The sequence below is a fragment of the Delphinus delphis genome, chromosome 10, assembly GCF_949987515.2.
Source record: "Delphinus delphis chromosome 10, mDelDel1.2, whole genome shotgun sequence".
NCBI classification, from domain to species: Eukaryota; Metazoa; Chordata; class Mammalia; order Artiodactyla; family Delphinidae; genus Delphinus; species Delphinus delphis.
This window is the reverse complement of record NC_082692.2, coordinates 72257791-72278559: the sequence shown is the minus strand read 5'-3', so window position 1 is coordinate 72278559 and position 20769 is coordinate 72257791. Positions and strand designations below refer to the sequence as shown.

Below are 20769 nucleotides of genomic sequence, written 5' to 3'. Positions count from 1 at the left end.
TTCCTTCTTCCTACAAAACCCTGGCTAAGGGTTGCCATTTATTGGTTAATGTGATCACTACAAGTGTTTTCAAATGGATGATGGCTTATGATTTCTGTACTGAACCTAGTCGACTACTAGACACAGAGGAGGGGCTCACTGATAGAAGCAGTTATAGGTGTTAGTTTAAAATTTTATTTCTATATATTCTATGCTGCATTTAAGTACAGGTTTCTGTATGTGGAAGCGAGGAAGGAAACTAAGAAGACATTCATTCAGCCATACCTGTGTACCATTATATGGCACATCAACAGAGAGAACAGAGAGGCAGCATGATGACCACAGGCCCAGTCAGTTATAGCTTGATGTTTATATGTTTAGTCTTAGCATACTTTTTTTTTTAGCATAATATAGTCCTTCTTAAGGAAACTGAAGTTATATGATTTCTTTCTAATGTAGGAATTCATGGCTATACAGACTATTTCAGTAAGCACAGACTTAAAATTACTAATAATACAGTTTTCACATAAAAAATTTGCAAAATTAGCTGGCATGAATAGTTTTTATTTTTTTTAAATCAAATTGTGGTGTCTGTTTATAAATGGGTGCTAGATTATATGTATGTCGATACACAAATATATTTAAGATATACATGCACCTAGATAAATTACATAATTCTGAAGTTAATTTCATCTACTCCCTGGACCTTCTACAAGTGTATACATTTTACAAAATTCAAAACAAATTAAAACAAACTGCCAGTAGAAGAACAGAACTTGGTAAGTGCTACAGGAAACCATAAAGAGCACAGGGGATGAATATGCATTAGTATTAAAACTACAGGCCCAAGCCACTTAAGCTGGTGTACACAATAACCTGACCCTTTAAATTACAGGAATTTCTTTGAATAGGACCCAATATAGCAAGTATACATTGTAACATGTCTAGGGTAATTATTGAAAATTCTCTTAATTTTTCTAAAGGAAAAAAGTCACTAGATATGAATTAGTATTATTTCCCCATAAGTGACATTTTTTTCCCATTTTAGCTGTTATGGAATTGCAATAGGGTTAGATGTGTAATAACAGTATCATAACAGATTAAGAAAAAGTCCAATTGTTTTATAAGCATCATTTGAAATTACTTGGAGAAGTAAAATTCAGAGTATATATCAAATATTTCATACAAAAAAGACTATAAAAAAATCATGGACTTTATTATACATTAAAAATATCCTAACAGCATATTTCCTGAAGCCTTGTCAGGAATACTTATTTTGACAAAATGAAAAAATAAGTTCTTCACTCCACATGTATACCACCATTACATAAAGTCGAGTTTTTCAAATTTAATTCTAAAGGGAAATGAAGCATAATTTTTAATTGTATATGCATGATTAACAATATCAGTGAAATATGAACCAATTCACTTACATTACAAAATCACCAAATATACAAAGTGGTTTTGCACATTAGTTATAACTTAATCCCCAGTTCTCATATTAACCTAAGTAAATTACACGAGTACAGCCACAAGAGATTAGTTAAAAAGTATAATATAGTTCCAGTTTCAAATTATTATGTATTATTAATTAATACAGAAGAAAAAAATCTCATGAAAGAAAAGTAAGCCGAACTTGATAAAAATAAAGTCAAAGGCTTGCTTGCTACAATCAGTGTGTTTGAATATTTAAAGTACAGTTTGAATGCTAGGAGGCTGTTATCAAAACCAATGTTAATATTTTCATTTTATTAATTTGGGTGGCAGAGGTTTTACAAAACACAGGCTCTTAGGGTCTGTCAGCAGGTATAAGAAGATTCAAATCTTAAATACTTGCAGTTCCTATATATAATTCAAAATTAACTCAGATGCCTTTACCACATATGATTATATGTTATGTAGAATGGTATGCACACCATACTATCCTTTCCTCAAGCATAAAAGTAACATAAATTTACCACCCCTAGACTGTGGAATCTGAGAATTCTTTTGAAATTAAACACGAAGTAATCATTGTAAACATGGCAAAAACTAGACTGGGGACTGTGTTCAAGGCAACAGTTTTAGTCCCTCGTTAGCAAGTTTTCCCAATTTTACAAGGGGGAAGGAATCATCAGTTTCCTATCTATTGACTTCACTACCATAGTCACAAAAGTACTGTTGACATAGGTAGCAAGAGTGCCTAGCAGAATTAAGTAGACTTAATTTCTTTCCTTTTAAAGAATCAGTTTTGTTAATCTCTAAAACCATTAAGTGCAAGTTCAAGTCTGAGAAAGATATCCCAAAATCTAATTCAATCACCACCAAAACATCCAAAAGCTTGAAGGGATTTCAAAGGGTAACAAAGATCAGCTTTAACATTACACAGAAATCCATGGGGAGCCTTCCTTAAACAAAACACAGAATTTATTAAAGTTGATCCTTAAATATCTGCAGTAATGGAATTGTTCATATGGTTTACAGTAATGGAACAGAAGTTGAATCATCTAAAATTGTTAAACCCACACATAACTTCTATTTGGCACTGGAAAGCACTTTGGTCTGACCTATAGACATGGGTGTGTTATTGTGGAAATTCCTATCAAAACATGATGTAAAAGGAACCACAAGTCTGTCCAGCATCCCTAAGTCTGCCAGTACCCTTAACTTTAGCCTACACTTTGACCCAGAGTGCTCACCAAGGGCTGTAGTACGCTACCATGCAAAGCACCAGCCTAGTAAAACTGCCTCCTAATGCTGACCACCTTCCCTGCACGGTGGCTGACAAGTTACACCTGAACTAAGTGAGGTGACAACTTTATAGTAAAAGACTTACTGAAACAAAAAGCTTACTAATTCTGAAAAAGGTCTTAAAAGCAGGACCTGCCGTGACTAAGCAAATGCTGACCACAGAAGAAATTTCAATTTCTACAAAAGGAATGATACACAAACTACTGTGAAAGCATTCCCTTTAGCAAGGACAAAATAAACTTCTTTCAAAAAGTATTCCATAAATTTCTACTTTTTTACTATATGTTTTGGTAACATAAGGCTTCAAAATAATGATTAATCATTATTCCCATTTGGCACATGGCTAAAAAAAATCATGATGATACTATATATAATTATCTATCCCGTTCCTACAGAAAACAATGTATATACAGTGTGAAACACCCACACTATATTGTGAGAACTATATGCCATTTCTAAATCAGAACTAAAAAGAAAAAATTATATGTTAAATAACAAAAGGCTTTTCCCTTGTAAAATTAGTCTTAGTGGCTAATCTCTTGAAAACTTTAAATGCATGACTGTGTAAAATATTTTATTCAATATATTTAACTTGGCCATATATACTTTTACATGTGAAACACAGGAACATAATTTCTATCAGCAATGTTAAAAATCCAAGTTAAAAAAAAAAAGTTTTGACACAGAATTAGGCAGTAGAGAAATGTCATTTTAACCTTGGCACCAGGTTAAAATCCTTCCTGGGTTGACTCTCCTATAACAAGCACTCAATTGCTTTTCAGTCTTCCATGGAATTAGACCTTTCACTCTACTTACTTAAAGAGGACAAGTATTTACAATAATTAGTGCAAATTATTCTATTCTCATATATTATTTGCCTTCACGGATATAAAGTGATGATCAGTATTTTATAAAAACATGGAATTATGAAAATACTGTGGGCTATCAGTCTGAAATTTAAAAGATTACATTTTTAAACTAAATTCTGAGAATTTTTAAGCAGGAAACAATTGCTATAGAACTTCTTTCTAAATGTCACTTGATTTTCAATAAAAATTATTTCACACAATGCAGAAAATACAATGTGTCCTGTAACAATATCTTTACATGTTAAATCCTAATCTAAAATGTATTTGAACAAAAAAAAAAAATCCCTTTTAATAAATTCCAAAATCTTATTTTAACCATTACTGCTCTGCAGCAACAATTCAAGTCCCAACCTGAGAACTAAGAATGTGATAATAAAATGCCAAGGGCTGTAGCAATCTTGAACTGAAGACACTTAAGCTTCTTTCCCACTGGCATCAGGTGTAGTACATCAGAGAAATGCGAGCAATCCAAGAAAATGCCCTGAAATCAACAGTACCACCTGCCACAACTTGAAACCTTAAGTCTAAAATCTCTATTCTAATTATTTTGTAAAAGTTCTATTGCACATTTAACATTGTTAAAATATTTGCAAACTTGTAGAATTATCTGTATAAGGATTTTAAACCTATTCAGTCAAAAGCTTCCTCACTGCCAGCAATTGTTCCTAATGAAAGAGAGGGAGCATATCCATGAATACCTGAAGCTGAAGAATAAATGATTTCTTATGGTCACAGCCAATTACAATGCAAGGTAATAAGTTCACAATTTGAAGGAAGAACAGGCTTGAGCAACTGTAATTCCTCAGCAATCTACTTCAGGGATATGAACAGGTTTCTTTTAGACATGTGGAATTTGAAGTTACTGCATAGTATATTATTTCTAAGGGGAAAAAAAAATCAATGCAAACCTAAGTTATCAAGGTCAGTCATAGTTTAAAAAATGAAGTTAAAATAAACAAGCAAATATAAATTTTAGTCTCCTTGATAGTTCAGCATTGTTGTTACCTTGTGCCACTTCACCACAGAAATTGTCAACAAATTCAAAGGGGTGGGGGGCGAATATCAACCAAAAAGTAAGGATAAGTTTATGCTTCTGATTCTCTCTTCTTTCCTTCTTCTCCCAAATCACTCTCTTCTGACTGGCTACTGCTAAGGACAACAAACTGCCCCTCACTACTGGCTTGGTTTGGTCTACTGGAAGCAGCTATCAACCGACTTTGTTCTTCTAAGTCCTAGTGGAAAAGACAGAAAAGAAACTTAAAGTTAATTGTTTGCAATCAAATAGGAAAGTAAGCAGTTAAATACATACTTGAGAGCCACTTCAACTCTTCTGTCATAAATATGTATGCATAATTCTGGCAACCTTCTGAAAAGAAAGACTACACACAACCAATGCAACACCAAAGTAAATTTTGACACTTTTCTAGAAAGCCTATAAAAGCCAACATGTCACTCTTCTCCATTTTTATGGCCAACAACTTACATTCGAGCCATCATTCTCTCTCATTATAAACTACAGAAAAGGCTCATAATGAATCACTCCACATCCCCTCCCTTCCCTCTCTCTAATATATATATGTGTGTGTGTGTGTGTGTGTGTGTGTGTGTGTGTGTGTACACACACACACACACACACACAACTACCATTGATGAAAGCCATATATATATCTCCTCTCAAAAGACCTACTTTGACAGACAACCTTCCAACCTCTTCTGGAATATGTAGTATGTTTGCTAAACAGCAAGTCACACTACATGTCAATATAACTATAATGTAAACATTGTATCAGAAGACAGATGTCAGGAATTCCCTGGCAGTCCGGTGGTTGGGACTCCGAGCTCTCACAGACAAGGGCCCCAGTTCAATCCCTGGTTGGGGAACTAAGATCCCACAAGCCGTGCGGCGCAGCCAAGAAGACAGATGTCATCCTTTTCTACTATGCTATGAATCATCTGGTTATGTATGAAGTGGCTGAGCAAGTAGAAACAGGCCTTCACTTGAAAATTCCAATATGAAAGTCACAGTGCTGAATTAAGGAAACTCTTCATAAACATCATATCTAGTCAGAGAAGATCTAGACATTAGGACTGCATACCTTTTCAATTTGTTTTTGTTTACTGAGTTCTTTCTGTTGCTTCTCTTTTACTCTCTCTATTTCTTTTTGTTTTTCTGATGCCCTGCGATCCTGAAGACCAGATGAATACAACTAATGAATTAAATATGAAATAACTTTAAATTTTAACTTGTCAATTAATATTACCTTTGTAACCTTTTCAAATTATTATTTGCATTTATATGAGAAAGCACACCAAAAATTTACATTCTAATGTTAGCCATTTATCCAAATTCTAAATGCTATGTATCAGGAATAGCATCTATTGTTAACCTTGCATAGCAAAATCATTTTTATTTACTTGCTAATATGAAAGATCTTATATTACTTTAGTTAACATTCTTGGATAATTAAGTGTCTTGGATTCTTACCAGTTCTGCATGCAAAGCTATCTGTTTTGCCAGTCCAACAGAATCACAAATCTAAAGGGGGAACAAGTAAGAAAAACTCAGGCAGTTCTTACATCAAGTATCCAAATGGCTGATGTAACTAGTTTTATAACTCATTTTAATACACTGCTTCAAACAAAAGCTGATTTAAGAATGTTCCAGCCCCAAAACCAATCCTTTGTGTATTTTCTTCAGAGTCTGTGAGCTGCCACTGCTGGCTCTCATCTCTTTCACATACCCCACTTCTTGTTATCTCAGATTCATTACTGAGATGGTAAAGTTGCAAAGAAGAAAGCAAGCAGCTGCTGCTGCTACTCTAAGATGAAGACATTTGGAAATGGCTGATTATGGGAATATTTTGCATTCCCAGGATAAGTTAACAAAGCCAGAAGATTGCAACAGCTATCAATGGCCAGGAAGATACAGGTTTGTGGAGTCAGATGGCCCAACCCATCAGCTCAGCTCTCCTCAAAACAAGAGGCTTTGGTCAAGCAGCTCAGTTGGACTAGGCAAAGTTTGGGAGTTTTTCTCCAGAAATCTTAGTAAGAACTTTGACTATGACATGTATTTCACAACAGAAACACATTTTGAAAAGCCACGTACCTTTTCACCCTCATTGTTTGATTCAAATATATAGCAGACTGATGACAGATTACTTTCACTTCTCCCTCCTGATGTCCGAAGAACAAATCCAAAAAGCCTCTTATTTTCCTGGTGTGTAGCATACAAAACTACACTGGGTAATGGAAACTGCCACAGAAAACATCAGAAGCAAACATGAAATTTTTCAAACCATTAAAACAGCCCTCTTACATATGACAAACTCATGTACTAAGTTGTTTAATATCCTAAATAGAACATTAGAGTCAGTTGTTTTTCTTAACCGAATGGTAATCCAAGAACAAACAATGTCATATTTGGTTTGGATTGTCAGGAAATTAAAAGGTTGTTGAATACTGAATTTGTTTTATTAGTCATTAACACATTTTACAAATTCAAATTCAGTAACAAAAATGGTCTATATTATTAAATGATTAAATAGAAGCACATGCCTGCAGCTATTTCAAAACAGATAATTATAAAATAAACTCAATCATGTTGGCCTTTTAATCCCTTAATTTAATTTTTAGTTTCTTTAGTGTATGATATATGCTCCCTAACTGAGGGATAAATATAAATACTAAGTATCACACCAGATTGCATTGATTCTTTAAGTTACACGGAATGTTACAACTTTTTTGTAGAGATAGCCATAGACTCAATTATAACACCCTAAAGACCAATCATAATTCATGCTACCATATCTGAATATACAGAATCAGGATTATTATAAAGATGTAAGACGTGTATATGTACAAAGAGACTTAAAATAAAGCTTTAAACATGCAGAACTCACCATGAGCCTTGTAACTTGTGTCTGTGGATCAATTAACCTATAATAATAATTAAAAATTTGGGAGACAAATTTTAATTAGGCTAAAGTTATGTAAACATTTTTTCCTACAGTTTTTTGAGGGACAGGTTACTACTTACTTTAAACAATCACAAGAGACTAATAAATGTGATTCTGTCATACGAAAGATGTTATGGATGGCCCGGGCAGCTAAGATTTGGCGCATTGTTTCATAAACAACATCTGGATTGTCATCTGATTTCACCTCCATAGAACCAAGGAATCGGACAATAAACAACTGATGAAGAATAGAATCTACAACAAAATAAGGTACATTATGTATTTTTAAATCCCAAATTTCTTTTCCTAAGGAATAAAATACACTGCTTTCTTTAGCTTTTCCAATGAAAAATTCAACACAGCAGAAGCATTTAGAAATAACTCCTAACTACAGTGTTCATCTTATAGAAGAATTAAGATCTCAAACTCAAATAGCAAAAGGTTATGCTTTGGCAATTGGTACTTCTGAGTTAAAAAGAATTCCTTTTACTATGCTTACAGCCTTTCTGTAAGTTTGAAATTATATCAAAGTAAATAGCTATGGGAAAAAGAAAAAAAAAGTTATGCTCCAAAACCAGAAGAAAACAGCTGTTAGGAAAAGGTCAAAGGATATCTTATGGAATGAAAATTTGACTATGAGGTCAAAAGTATCATAATCTATAATTTTGTGTGAATAATGAAATCTTAAGTTTGATTAAGTTCTGTTGCTTTAAGTGTACTATGAGTGAAAAGAGAAAACTGTGAAGTATAGATACCATTAAAACAGCATACAGCAAAACAAATGTAAACATCAAATTCTTCACATAGTTTACTGCTCTGAGAATTTCTAAAATATAAGAATACTACACTTGTTTTACCTTCAGTTTCAGATTTTGTACCTCCTCCAGATTCTCCAAATGGATTTGTACGCCTGAAAAGTATTTTAAAAAATTATGAACCAGAGGTCAGTTACCATGAGCCACATGGAAGGAATCTCAATCATTGAACCCAGAGTTAAAAACTAAAAGTCACAAAACCTTGTACATACATTTTAAAAAAGCTCCAAAATACCCCTTCCTGTTAAGGAACACTACTGATGACCAACTAACTTGTGATGAAGGCCTCTGCCCTCACACTAAGTTAATAGGCTGAACTCAAAGTTGCTATATTTTAGAAGATGTGGACAGATTGCATGTTTAGCCATAGACACACAAAAATCAACATTATAATAAAACATGTTGCAAAAGTTCTTGAATTTAAATAAAGTAGGACAGAGGAATGGCTAATTTAGCTTCAACTTTAGGTACATGAGAAAAATGCCAGGAATTTCCTTGGATTGTAAAAAACCTTTTTTTAGGTCCTCTAAGTACATGTCGCAAGTTAACTATGATAATTTGAACATTTTCTAGTTTTAAACCTGTGTTTCTCAAGACATACGTAACAGAATGCAAGAAGAAAAGCTAACTAGAGAATGGAAGCTACCTCCCTCCTTAGTGTGCATGGCTCATGACACACCCACAACGAAGGAAGAAAAGTACAATCCAAAGTAGGTTTTATAGACAAACAGAGAGCTAAGTGGTTCTAAGATAACACTGGCTTTAAGATAACATGAAATTGATCTCCCTAATACATGTCTGACCTACCATATCAAATGCTAAGTATATTTCTGTGATCAAGAGTAAATTATCTTTTCTTGGTCACGGCCATGTATATCCAAATTACTACATTATCAATTTATTAGGTGCCCCACCTACTTAATAAATGATTTGCCTTAAGCCACATTACCTTCATCCACAGCCAAAGAAAAATTTTAACTGCTTTGACAAGGATTTCTCATCATATAAACAAAAGATAATTTATTAATAATTCATAGCATGACAATGTTTTAGTTCCTTCCTGGAGATTTCTTATTCTGACACAAGATAACTTTTTTTTTTTTTTAGTTGCGGCATGCGGGTCTCTTAGTTGCATCATGTGGACTTCTTAGTTGTGGCATGCATGCGGGATCTAGTTCCCCAAACAGGGATCGAAGCCGGGCCCCCTGCATTGGAAGCACAGAGTCCTACCCACTGGACCACCAGGGAAGTCCCCTATATAACGTTTTCTAATAAACCTGTAGCACATGTATTACTCTCAAGAATTTTAAAAATATTGTCATGATGTAAAAATAGGACTGTCAACTTTCTTCTGTAATTTTAAGAGTAAATACCTTAGAAGTAGATCTGATAAACAATTCAGAATTGAGTATTTTTAAAACTAAATTATCTTAACTCATTTAACTGAGGCAAAAAACAGAGAAAAGCCTGCATGATTCTTCTTCAACTATCAAAATTCTGTTAGGTAATTAAACAAAGAAAGTAAAACACAGCTGATGCACAAGGTATATGAGAGATGGCTCTCAACTGTAGAAATTGGCTCATAAGCCCTACAGCCCTACAGACCTTCCTATTACCCACCTGCCTCCCTGGCCAGAGGCTTTTGCCTGGCCAGGCTGATCTTCACACACAGGAGAAATGATGTCAAACTGTATTGGGGTGTCTGGAGCAACGAGAGAATCTAGAGAGAGGGCAGCCAAATTTGTGGGCTCAGATCCTATGGATCCTGAACTGCTGGTTCGAGCTGTCAGTGGCCGAGATTGTCTAAGCACAGAAGAAAACAAGAAGGCATTGCATTTAGTTTTCTCTTTTGGAAATTAAACACTTAAACTATGAGAAAAGAAAATACAATTTTATAAGTCGATGAGAACAAATTTTAATACACACAATCCCAAATCACAGTTACTTTGTCAAAAGACTTTATCAAAAGACTTTTTCTTTCCAATTACTAAATTCAGAAACGTAAATCACTTTAACCTAGAGATAAACACAAGGGAAATTTGGAATCATCATTTATTTAGCACTCTTGCTGGTAAATTTACCGATTTGAAATACATTTTCTAGAACTATTTCGTACTAATGTAACTAACACTGCTAAAATCAAAGTGTTTGCTAACACTTTCAATAGCCCATATAGTTCTTTAAAGAGCCCAGAGACTGGTAACTCACCCTGCTGGCCGCAGGCTCTCGTGCCTCTGCTGGAAAGACGGGGAAGGAGTGACAGCTTCCAAAGCTGACTGATTTACCCGTGCAGCAATTTCCTATTTTTTTTTTAAAAAAAGGATGAATTAGTAAAGCAAGAAAACCAAAAGTTTAAATATAACTCTCTGAACTGTCAGAATGTCCCTGAGTTACACTTAAAATGTAAATTGAAGTTACTAAAGTTGTTCCACATTCTCTTGTCTTAGTATTAAGACACATAATTAATTTCACAACATTATAACTTAAGTTTCCTCTTACTTCCTGTAAACCTAGGGGGAAAATCTGATTTTTTTTCTACTAATATACATAATAGGAAATATTTTTTCTTTAAATTTTAACTATCAAATTTTTTTTAGATTAAGGTTTGTATTGCTAGCGCCTAGTACAGTGCGTAGCATATGGGCACTCAAATTTGCTAAATAAAGAAATTTAAAAGGAGTAGGAAATAGTCACAAAATATTAAAGTATTTTATAACCATGATCCTGAAGTTTTTATGATTTTCCGGAATGTATTTATGCTCAGAAATATCTGTGTATTTATTAATAAAGTTATCATGGATATTTTCGGCCAAATTTGAAAAAAGCTTTCCATAAGAAATATTTAAAAACTTATTAAAATATTAAACTTATTAAATAATTTAAAACACAAGCTAAATAAAATAGCATGTACATTAGAAAAAATAATCACAAAACATTTTTGCACTTCTGTGTCTTAGCAAAAGTATAAAGACAATGCCACAAATCGATCAAAATTTCTTCTCATTAATATAAATAAAATAATTCTGGATAATCTGGAAAATATTAAAACTCTGACTTCTGATAATTGGCAGGAGAGTACAATAAGCCTGACTTATTCAAATCCAAACACTATATTCCCTTTGTATTCCTTAGGTATTAACAAGTCATCTAATTTGCATTTTAATTTTTTGTTCTTCCCAAGTGACATAACAGAAAGAAAAAGCAAGTTTGGCAGGAGATCAAGTTACTAAAAGCAGAAGACTTCTCTACAATTAGCACTGATATTCTTAGATTAAACTCATTAGATCATTATAAAACTAACAGAAACAACTAATATTTTTCAGGTCATGAGATTTTGCTTCTTTAGTTCAAAACTTTTTTCCTAGGCATCCAAATCATATGTGTCTTGGATGGCACCTCAAAACCATTATGGTAAAAACAGAACTCTTCTTTTCCAAATTGTTCTTCCCTTCATTTCTTCCCTTCATCCAGGCTTAAAACCTGGAAGTCATCTTTGTCTCCTTCATCCTTTATGTTGGTCGGTTTCTTCATCCTTTACATCGGTCAGTTACTAACTAGTCCAGCCAATTTCTTTTTACCTGTTTCTATGATTCATTCTTCTCTCTTCCCTCAGGTTACCACCATGTTCAGACCCTCAATTCATGCCTAAACTATAATGGCCTCCTACATGTCCCCCAACAGTCCTGTCTAATTAACCACTACACCAACGACAGTTTAAGACTTAGAAGGGTAGGGCTTCCTAGAGAAATTAGCCCCGATCTGCCTCAACTGAAACCGTAACCCCCACCCCCAGCCTCCCATCAGCCCCAAACAGCCCCGGGAGGCAGCCAGGTTCACAGCCTAGCTGGGCCTACCAAGACTGGCAGAGGTCAGATGGCTCCTCTCTTAAACCAAGTCTCTTCCCAACTACACTGCAGTTAGGACTCACTGGTCCTTCCAGAGTTCTCTGCACTCCGGGTTCTGCCTGCATGTTTGGACTGCATCTACAACTCTGTCTACACTGCTGAGTTCATGTGATTTGATACCCACTACTCAAAGCATAACTGGCAAAACTTGAGAGTTCAGGCTGCCTCACCCCAGACCTACTGAAACGTAATATGCATTTTAACAAGGTCCCCAGGTGATTTGTATGCACATTTCAGTTTTCTATTATTCTCCAACAAGACCTTTCAATTCTAATTATACAACTAATTTCACAAAATTCCTCAAAATCTGGAAAAATCCTACCTAGCTCAGGTTTCTGCCATCTCCACAGAGTCTTCTCTAAAACTAAAATCCATACTGATCTTAATATTCTGAAATCTTAAGCTTTCAGTCATCACCATACACTTTCAATTTATATGAAATGTTACTTAAAGTTTTAGATTTCTCTTCCCACATACATAAGCTCCTGGAGGGCAGAGGCCATGGCCTATTTTTCTTCTATATCCCCTTTCTCCATGGTGCTCAACATGGTGCTAAACACAAGGTTGATGTCTACTTACATTTGTTGGTTGACTGATTTCAGTATGTTCTGAAATAATTTACTGTTCTAGGAAGACCAGATACTCATTCTATTCATGATATATGGAAGCTGCCCATTCAAGGGCAAATTAAAAGATTACAGAACTTGAGAAAATACAATAAAAGCCATATAAGCCACAGAATTATTCAATTTTGCCATATCTGGATACATAAAATAAAAATATTACCTCTGGGTTTTCACTTAAATATATCTGTTTAGATATGTTATTTATTGTACAGATCCACTGCAAAAGGGAAAATAGAAAAATACGATTAATATTTTTTTCTACAATGCTTCCCTTCTAAAAGAGAATGTTTAATATTTAACTGACATAGAAGTTTCACTAGAAGAAATAACATATAATCTTTCTTATGAGATAAATACCTTCCTATATGCAAAAGCATATATATGTACAACATATGAAGGTATAACAGAACACTGAACAGATTTGTTATTTTTAAATTCCAGATTTATTTCATACAAGGAAATAAAAAATATAGCTATCATGTTAAACTGTAATTTAATAGTCTATATTTATCTTTTTATATCTAATATAAATTTTTTTTATATCTAATATAAATTTTTTTATATCTAATATAAATTATATCTAATCCCCACCAAATAAGACAGTCTGGACTCAGATACCATGATTAATACCAATGTAAAAAAAGTTAAGAGCTAAATATATTCCTTGCGAACGTATTTTACATACTTCCCTTTCAGGTTTATAAATAACACAGAAAACACTCTCTGCCCCACATCCTCTGCTTCACTCTCAAGTATTCCAGTGCCTAAGGAGCCTTACAAAGCTAACCTAATATTCTGTTTGGTAAACCCTGCAAAGAACAGCCATATGTCTGTATTCCTCAGAGACCAGAAGCACGTTTTAATACCTACTCTTTTCCATAAGAAGTAAATAAAAGTTGATCTCTACATAATTTCTAAACTTGTCTTTTACCAGCACAATTATATAATAACAACTTACCTTCCATATTTGGTGAACGACAAGTAAAAATGGAGCCAAAAACAAAAGACTCACGAGGAAGAACAAACACTCCCAAATTTTTGTTTTTCTGTCTTTCATTTCCCCAAGGTTTTAAGCTTTAGTTGCTTCCTGCCATGCTACATCTGCCACTATGTTCTTAATGCAGCAAATACTGTCTCGAGAGTTGGTAAGAGAAGGGAATAGATTAAACTCGCCTCATGATACTAACAGCCTGCCAGAAAGCAGCAGTCACAAGGTCATTTCTGAATTTGAGCTTTTAAAAAGACAGCAAGAAATGATCTCTAAGGTCTCTCCTTATAGGTCCAGTTGTAAAATTCCATGCAAAACTTAAGAATGTTGCTTGAGGACAATAGACTTTTTTGAAAAAAAGATTTGTAATTAACTAGGATTTTCCAAATTTCTATAATGAACACATCAATATGTTTTGTCATCAGAAAAATATCTTAAGATGATGCTGAAGAAATTAAGTAGATAAAATTTTACCTCTTCATGGTCTTTTTTACTCTCTGCTTGCAAAATTGAAGACCTGAAAAAAAAAGAGAAAAAGTTTGACAGTCAACTTTTTTCTAAAGTACTTTTAACATGAGTGAGAAATTTTTATCTTTAAAGATACACATCAGTATGAAACAAACAAAGAGAAAACACATAACCAACCAGTATCTTAAGGAAAGGAGACTATCAGAGGTATCAGGACTCAGATTTTAACAACTCTTGACTTTATCTATGCCAAGATGTACCAAAAAAGAAATGTGCTGGTTTTCAGAAGGCAGACTATAACAAAGGTACATTGACACTAAGACAATGCATTTCAACTTTCTGACACTTACCATATATATTTCAAACATAAATCAGTGGTCCTAATAGAAAATACTAATTTTACTTCATTATTTATTATTTTTCCTTGAATATGGTTAAGTAAAACTTTTCAACATATTAATCACTAACATAGGGATATGTAGCTTTTCTATAGATGTTAATATTTAAGAGTTAGAAAAAATTTTTTTTCACTAATTTTGAATCACACCAGGAATGTGAAATGGGAAATCATGTTAAGCATTAGCAAAAAACTGGAAATACAAAAATGTAAATACATCCAGTAACGTTAACAGTTTGGTAATTTTGACAAATGAACAAAGGGACTCCCAACATCCAGTGTGATAAATGACACACAGTAATTGACATTCATTGTTTGTTTATAGAAGGAATATGAAATAAACATTCAGTATTTCCTCAGCTATTTTAAAAATGTACTTAGAATAAAAAATAAAAACTGTAAGGCAGTGACCAAAAAGTTAATTATTGCTTCTGGTTAATGAGATTATAGCTTTTTTTCATACATCTTTTTGTATTGTTCTGTGCTTCTCAAAAATTTGTTTTAAAAGCTGCTCTATGGGATTCTTGTTTAATGCAAAGGTAATAGAAGTTTTAAAATGGCACGTAAACATTAATGGCCTAAATAATTAATTTGATCAGAAATATGTGATTAACATTTAAAAATATTATTATTAGCACCTACTACATGCTAGGCACATTACATATGTTAGATTTCTATTCTACATAACAATTCACAAAATAGAAATGAAGGACCCCCCAACCTCCATTTTACATGTAGAAAACTGAAGCTCAGAGAGGTCAGGTAACTTGTCTAACACTGCAAAGTAGGTAGTGGATCCAGAATTTGAACTTTCTGACCCCAAGGTTGGAGCTCTTTCCACTAGCTTGTGCTGCCTTCCCCATACCATGCTGGATTTTCAGTGACCAGTCTCTTAACATGAAATCCCAGGTCTTTACCACATAAACTTGCTTTGACAACCTCAAAATATTAAGACATCATTTATCTAAGTCAAAAAGGAAAATTCAACTAATTTCTACAAGATTAAAAAGAAAATTATCTTAATACATAATAATTCTAACATGTGTACAATGTCCAAGTGAAAAGGAATTATCCTACATTTCAGTAGTTTAAAATATGACAGATTTTTTTTAATAGTAGGGAAAAATACTAACTTTTTGCCATCAAAAGAAGTGATCTGAAAACAGTATCGCCTGTCTTCACAGTCCACAGCCATTACTGAACAGTTGTCTATGTCCATGGCCAGGCCTCCTGCTACGTCCCCACGGGCCTGACTCATTAGGTTTCCACCCTGTGTGAAGTAAAACTGTCTGTCCCAGGTAGATGACACCAAGCCTGTTTTACTAAATGAAGAAAGTACATTCACTCTTTAATAACAACACACCTAAAATCCCATCATCAGCCAGACACAAGATAAAGGTAAAGCACATCACAAAGAACCACCTTGCAAAAAGGCACCAAGGTGCGTAGAAAATATAAACATCAGGTTTTCAGTCTCTAAAATAAATTCACATAAACTGACCCACTTGTGTGATTCTGCATGTATATATTTCCAAAACAAGGCTGGAAATGATCAAATTACAGCTGTTACGATGCTCCATAAAATACAGTCCAACTGTATTTCAAGGGAATAAATTCAAAACAAAAGAATTTATTTTACTGTTAGAGTTAACTTGCTTTATCCCATCTTTAGGTAAAAACTAAAATTTGACTTGATGGTGTAATTACATATATTTTAAAGTATGATAATGATATTTAATAGCATTCACATGTTATGCTAGATTTATTTAAACTCAAATTGGTTTCACTTTTTAAAATAATTCTAAATCATTTGATAAATATCTAAATAGAATTTTACTTTTGAAAATTATTCATGTACCTCATCTGTCAAAAAGTTGGCATAAATACTAATAGTGGTATTAGTAAAAAGTTTCAACATTTAGTAAAATCAGAACAGTTTGGAGATATCATTTATTATATTCACTTGCTATTACCTTAATTGATACACAATATATGAAAATAACAATAGTTTTCTTACTTCCTAGCATTAAGGTATCCAGCCTTTCGGGTTAAGTTTCGATTAACAGGAAATTTTGTGGGATCTGGGTCAGGCACATACAAGGGGTCACTGGCTACTTCCAAATCCTCTATTGTTTGCTGCATGGTCTCTACATCGCTGTCCATTTCCCTGCGAACACTAACAGAGGGAACAGATTATTTACTACCAACTACAACAGACAAAGAACTCCTTACCAATCTTATTTATCTGTATATTTGTTCTGTATATATTTTCCTAAAGAGAACAGCAGTGGCATGGGTGGTTAAAGTGGCGTGTTATAAAGCAGCTTTACATTTCATTTGAAACTTAGATATTTGGGAACAATACCAAATTCCAAAACTAATGAAGCCACACTGAATGACTCATACTTTGGAGGAATTTTCAAACTGCTCTGCCCTGTGCGTTTAAAACAATCATTTTCATCTCCCTCCATATCGCAGATTAACCACATCACTGCTCAGACTTTGAACCTGATTAGAACTACTTTCTCTGTCTCTTTAATCTCTCATGGCTTGCAAAGCAAGATTCATTTAGTACTCTCCCATCCATCCCCTACAATTCAGATAACTGTGAAGATAATTCACTTATGGATAATTATTATGTGTCTGTTGTATTCAGACATAAAACCTAGTCTACAATCAATAAAATACCATCAGATTTGACACTGTTATGAAATTCAGAGTTCAAATTCTGTGGAAAAGATGGTGAGAAAACCAAGAAGCATCCACGAGCCACTCGAGAAACACTCTCACGGCAGGGAAAATAGCCACTCAGAAATTAAGTGGTAAATATTTTTAGATTATGGTATTTAGCTGTTAACTTATCATTCTCATAACTTCATTTTCAATTTTAAGGAAGAAAATACTTACTTCTGTACACTTGTTCCAATATTAGTTAAGAATTCTTCCAGTTGGTCATTGAGATTTTCAGAACCCATCTTAAAGAAACTTATCTGGGGCAAGAGGGTGTGGGAATGGGAGGTTGAACAACAGAAACACATACACACAAAATACTTAGAGTGAATCATATAAACAATCACCAAAATACATAGTTAAGTAAAAAACAAAGGATTATTTCCAACTGTGTAAAAATAGGTTGTAGTTTACAATGATTTCTACTGGGCATAGAGCCACTGAAGAAACTACACTTAAATTTCACTGTGCATCATCTTATGTATTAACACATGCATATAGTAAGCAAGTTTTTAAAATTGGAAAATATATTTTAAAATATTTCAAGTAAGTCATATGGATAAACTATTTCATGTTTACTACAAAGATAAGTTTTATATCTGAGGAATAATAAGTACTTATATTCAAAGGAATATTCAAATTTCTTTAAACTCTTGCTTTTAGGGGACTGCTATTTCATCTTATGTTACCCAAATTTAATTTTCTAGCCTCCTTCCTGATGTACAACTCTTGGAATACTTTGGAGTTCATCCATTAATTTTAACTCAGGAAGTATGCCAGGAACATGAGACAAGCTCAAACACGTCCATTCTCTTTCAGATCTATTATGAAGCAAGAGTGAGTGGAAGCTTGAGCAATAGGAGTAGCTTTGGAATTCATTTATCTTTCTGTCCCCAGCTGTGATGGGCAAGGTCTAAATACAAGGTAAGTGGTTTCATCTACCCTAAAATATTTGAAATCTTCATTTGCTAGGAAAACCCTTCTCCCTAACTTCCTTAAAACAGCACTCTGACATTTTAAAAAATGCTTTAAAATCACAGACACAAATGAGTATTTGACCTTAGTTTGTAATATCCTTACATTTAACATAAAAATCAAACTTAATATAAAGTTCTTAAGACAGTTATAATCCAGAACACAGTACAATATTCACCTGAGCTTGCATGTACCCAAGTAGAGGTTCTAACAATGCTATTTTCTTTTTGTATTGAAGAGTATTTAATGCACAAAAATAATGCATCATGGTCTGGTGTTGTTTTTTTCTGGAAGTGTAGACATCTTCTGTTACTTCATACTTCACCTTTGAGTGAAAGATTAAAAATACTATTATTTATTTAATTTTGAATTATCTTTAGTAGTGGCTGAGGGGAAGAGACTACCCAAGGAAAAAGGTGCATCACCAGCAATTGTACATAGCTGTCTTATTTTCTGAGATAGAAATCCTGCAGAATATTGGCTAAGATAGTTTTCCTGTTTTACTACCAACCACTTTATTTTTTAAAATGCACATTAAAAGCAGCATTCTACACATAGCTATGAACTATAGTAACTATAGTAGCTATAGTAACTAAACTAAACATGGCAGATAAGGTCTACCACATGGAGGAAAAGCAGACAACAGTCTGGTATTAGCTTAGTCATTAATCTTTGACCTTTTTCAGTTCACAGCATACCACTTGCCTCCTAGTTCTCTGGTTCTCTCCCTACTGCTCCTCTTTTCTTGTACTTGTTTTCCTTCACCCACACTTAAACTATGTCCCTTGAGTTCTTGTATTCAGACAACAAATATTTATTGAGCACCTGTTACGTAACATACATTGTCTCTTCTCTTTTCCTGCTTTTCCTGCTTAAGGTACTTAAAGTGTAACCTTTCCCAACTTACCAATCAAAGATATACTGTCCTCTCTCTGCTCTCCCAGCATTTTGTTAAGACTTCTTTACTGCACTTAACTCAGTGATAATTCAGTGTTCTCTTCATCCTTGTATTCTGGCAGCTGTTCTAGTCACATGCCTTCATACAGGAAGCCTTTGATAGATGTGGATTATCCACTCCTTGAGGGCAGAGGTGGAGCCTACTCACATTGTTCCCCCATAGTACCCAACATGTAGTAGGTGCTCAATAAATTTTTCAAATAAATTGAATTAGTGGAAGAATGTATTTAAAAATACCTGAACAGCCAGAAGCAATGTAAAAACAAAGTTCATACTTAGAGCCTTAACTGCTTCTCTATGGCAAAGTAACAAAGTAATGTAGATCTAAAAATGTATGTATTTTATAAATATTTGCACCATCAAGTAATCAGTGAAAGCAGATCTTTGTACTGAATTTGTGAGAGAAACATTCCCTTTTTGGGTCACAGTGGCTGTTGGATAGTAATCATACCCAACTGTGGATTCCCAGAGTGGTCACTGTGTCCCTACCAGCAGCCGCAGCCAAGGCTGCAGACGCCAATTCCTGGGCACAGAGACCACCTCACTCACAAGCATCTAGAGGAGGCCTACTCTGATCAAGCCTTGGACTAGGCACTGAGAGAGAAATGATCTTAAGGAGCATCTAGATGAACTTGTTAATACTCTGTTCTTTGTTCTTTACTCAAACGCATTTCTCTTCAAATGTAGTATAATATTTCTGAATTTCACTCCTTGAAGAAGCATAAAATATATATATATATTCCCTGTAAATGAGGAGGTCTTCAAAACAGAATTTCATTCAATTATGTATGTAACAATTCAACTTTTTAACCATTGTATATCAGAACACACTTTTGAATACATATATAAAACAAATGCAGTGTTATCAAAATACAAAGCAAAAGGAGGCAATGTTACACCTGGGCATCAATTACATTTTTGGAATAGTTATGTTTACTTATAAAACTCTATCAACAGAAAAATATTTTGTTTAAAAAGACAATTATTAATTGTCTGATAATTAACAATTAACAGAAAGGCTTTGAAATAACTAGAAGGAAAGAATAAACTAAGGGCAATACAGCAAAGCACACAAAGCAACTGCTGGCTACCACTTTTAAACTGAAGAAAGGAGACCACCTAATGAAACAGTTGTTAATTGTGATACTGAAGGAGTAATATGTATCACACCTTGTCGTTTTCTCTTTTTTTTGACAATCTGCTATATCTGTTAATTGCAGCATCATGATCTGGAAAACAGAAATGACTATTAACAAAAATACAACAGTACTTTGCAAAACTTATAAGTGCTTTAACGGTTTTCACATGTGCATCTTTCAACAAATGTACTAAAGCAAAATAAGAATTCCCTACTATGTGATCACTCCACCCAAA

The 20769-nt window shown here is 33.8% G+C and overlaps 1 protein-coding gene across 2 annotated transcripts in view; it reads right to left on the bottom strand.

Moving 5' to 3' along the window:
- Positions 1 to 2251: 2251 nt before the first annotated feature.
- Positions 2252 to 20769, bottom strand: part of APPL1 (adaptor protein, phosphotyrosine interacting with PH domain and leucine zipper 1) — a 30674-nt gene continuing 12156 nt past the window's right edge. The window contains exons 7-22 of one of the 2 annotated variants that reach the window (XM_060022720.1): positions 20566 to 20624; positions 18617 to 18763; positions 17641 to 17723; positions 16751 to 16909; positions 15867 to 16055; positions 14343 to 14385; positions 13041 to 13097; positions 10558 to 10649; positions 9970 to 10152; positions 8392 to 8444; positions 7615 to 7789; positions 7478 to 7514; positions 6685 to 6831; positions 6064 to 6114; positions 5675 to 5764; positions 2252 to 4810 (exon numbers count right to left, since the gene is read on the bottom strand). In XM_060022720.1, coding sequence (XP_059878703.1) covers positions 4664 to 4810; positions 5675 to 5764; positions 6064 to 6114; positions 6685 to 6831; positions 7478 to 7514; positions 7615 to 7789; positions 8392 to 8444; positions 9970 to 10152; positions 10558 to 10649; positions 13041 to 13097; positions 14343 to 14385; positions 15867 to 16055; positions 16751 to 16909; positions 17641 to 17723; positions 18617 to 18763; positions 20566 to 20624 — 1712 coding nt within the window. In that variant the 3' untranslated portion in view covers positions 2252 to 4663. The remainder of the gene's footprint in view (positions 4811 to 5674; positions 5765 to 6063; positions 6115 to 6684; positions 6832 to 7477; positions 7515 to 7614; positions 7790 to 8391; positions 8445 to 9969; positions 10153 to 10557; positions 10650 to 13040; positions 13098 to 14342; positions 14386 to 15866; positions 16056 to 16750; positions 16910 to 17640; positions 17724 to 18616; positions 18764 to 20565; positions 20625 to 20769) is intronic. The other variant, XM_060022721.1, reaches the window with a different exon arrangement.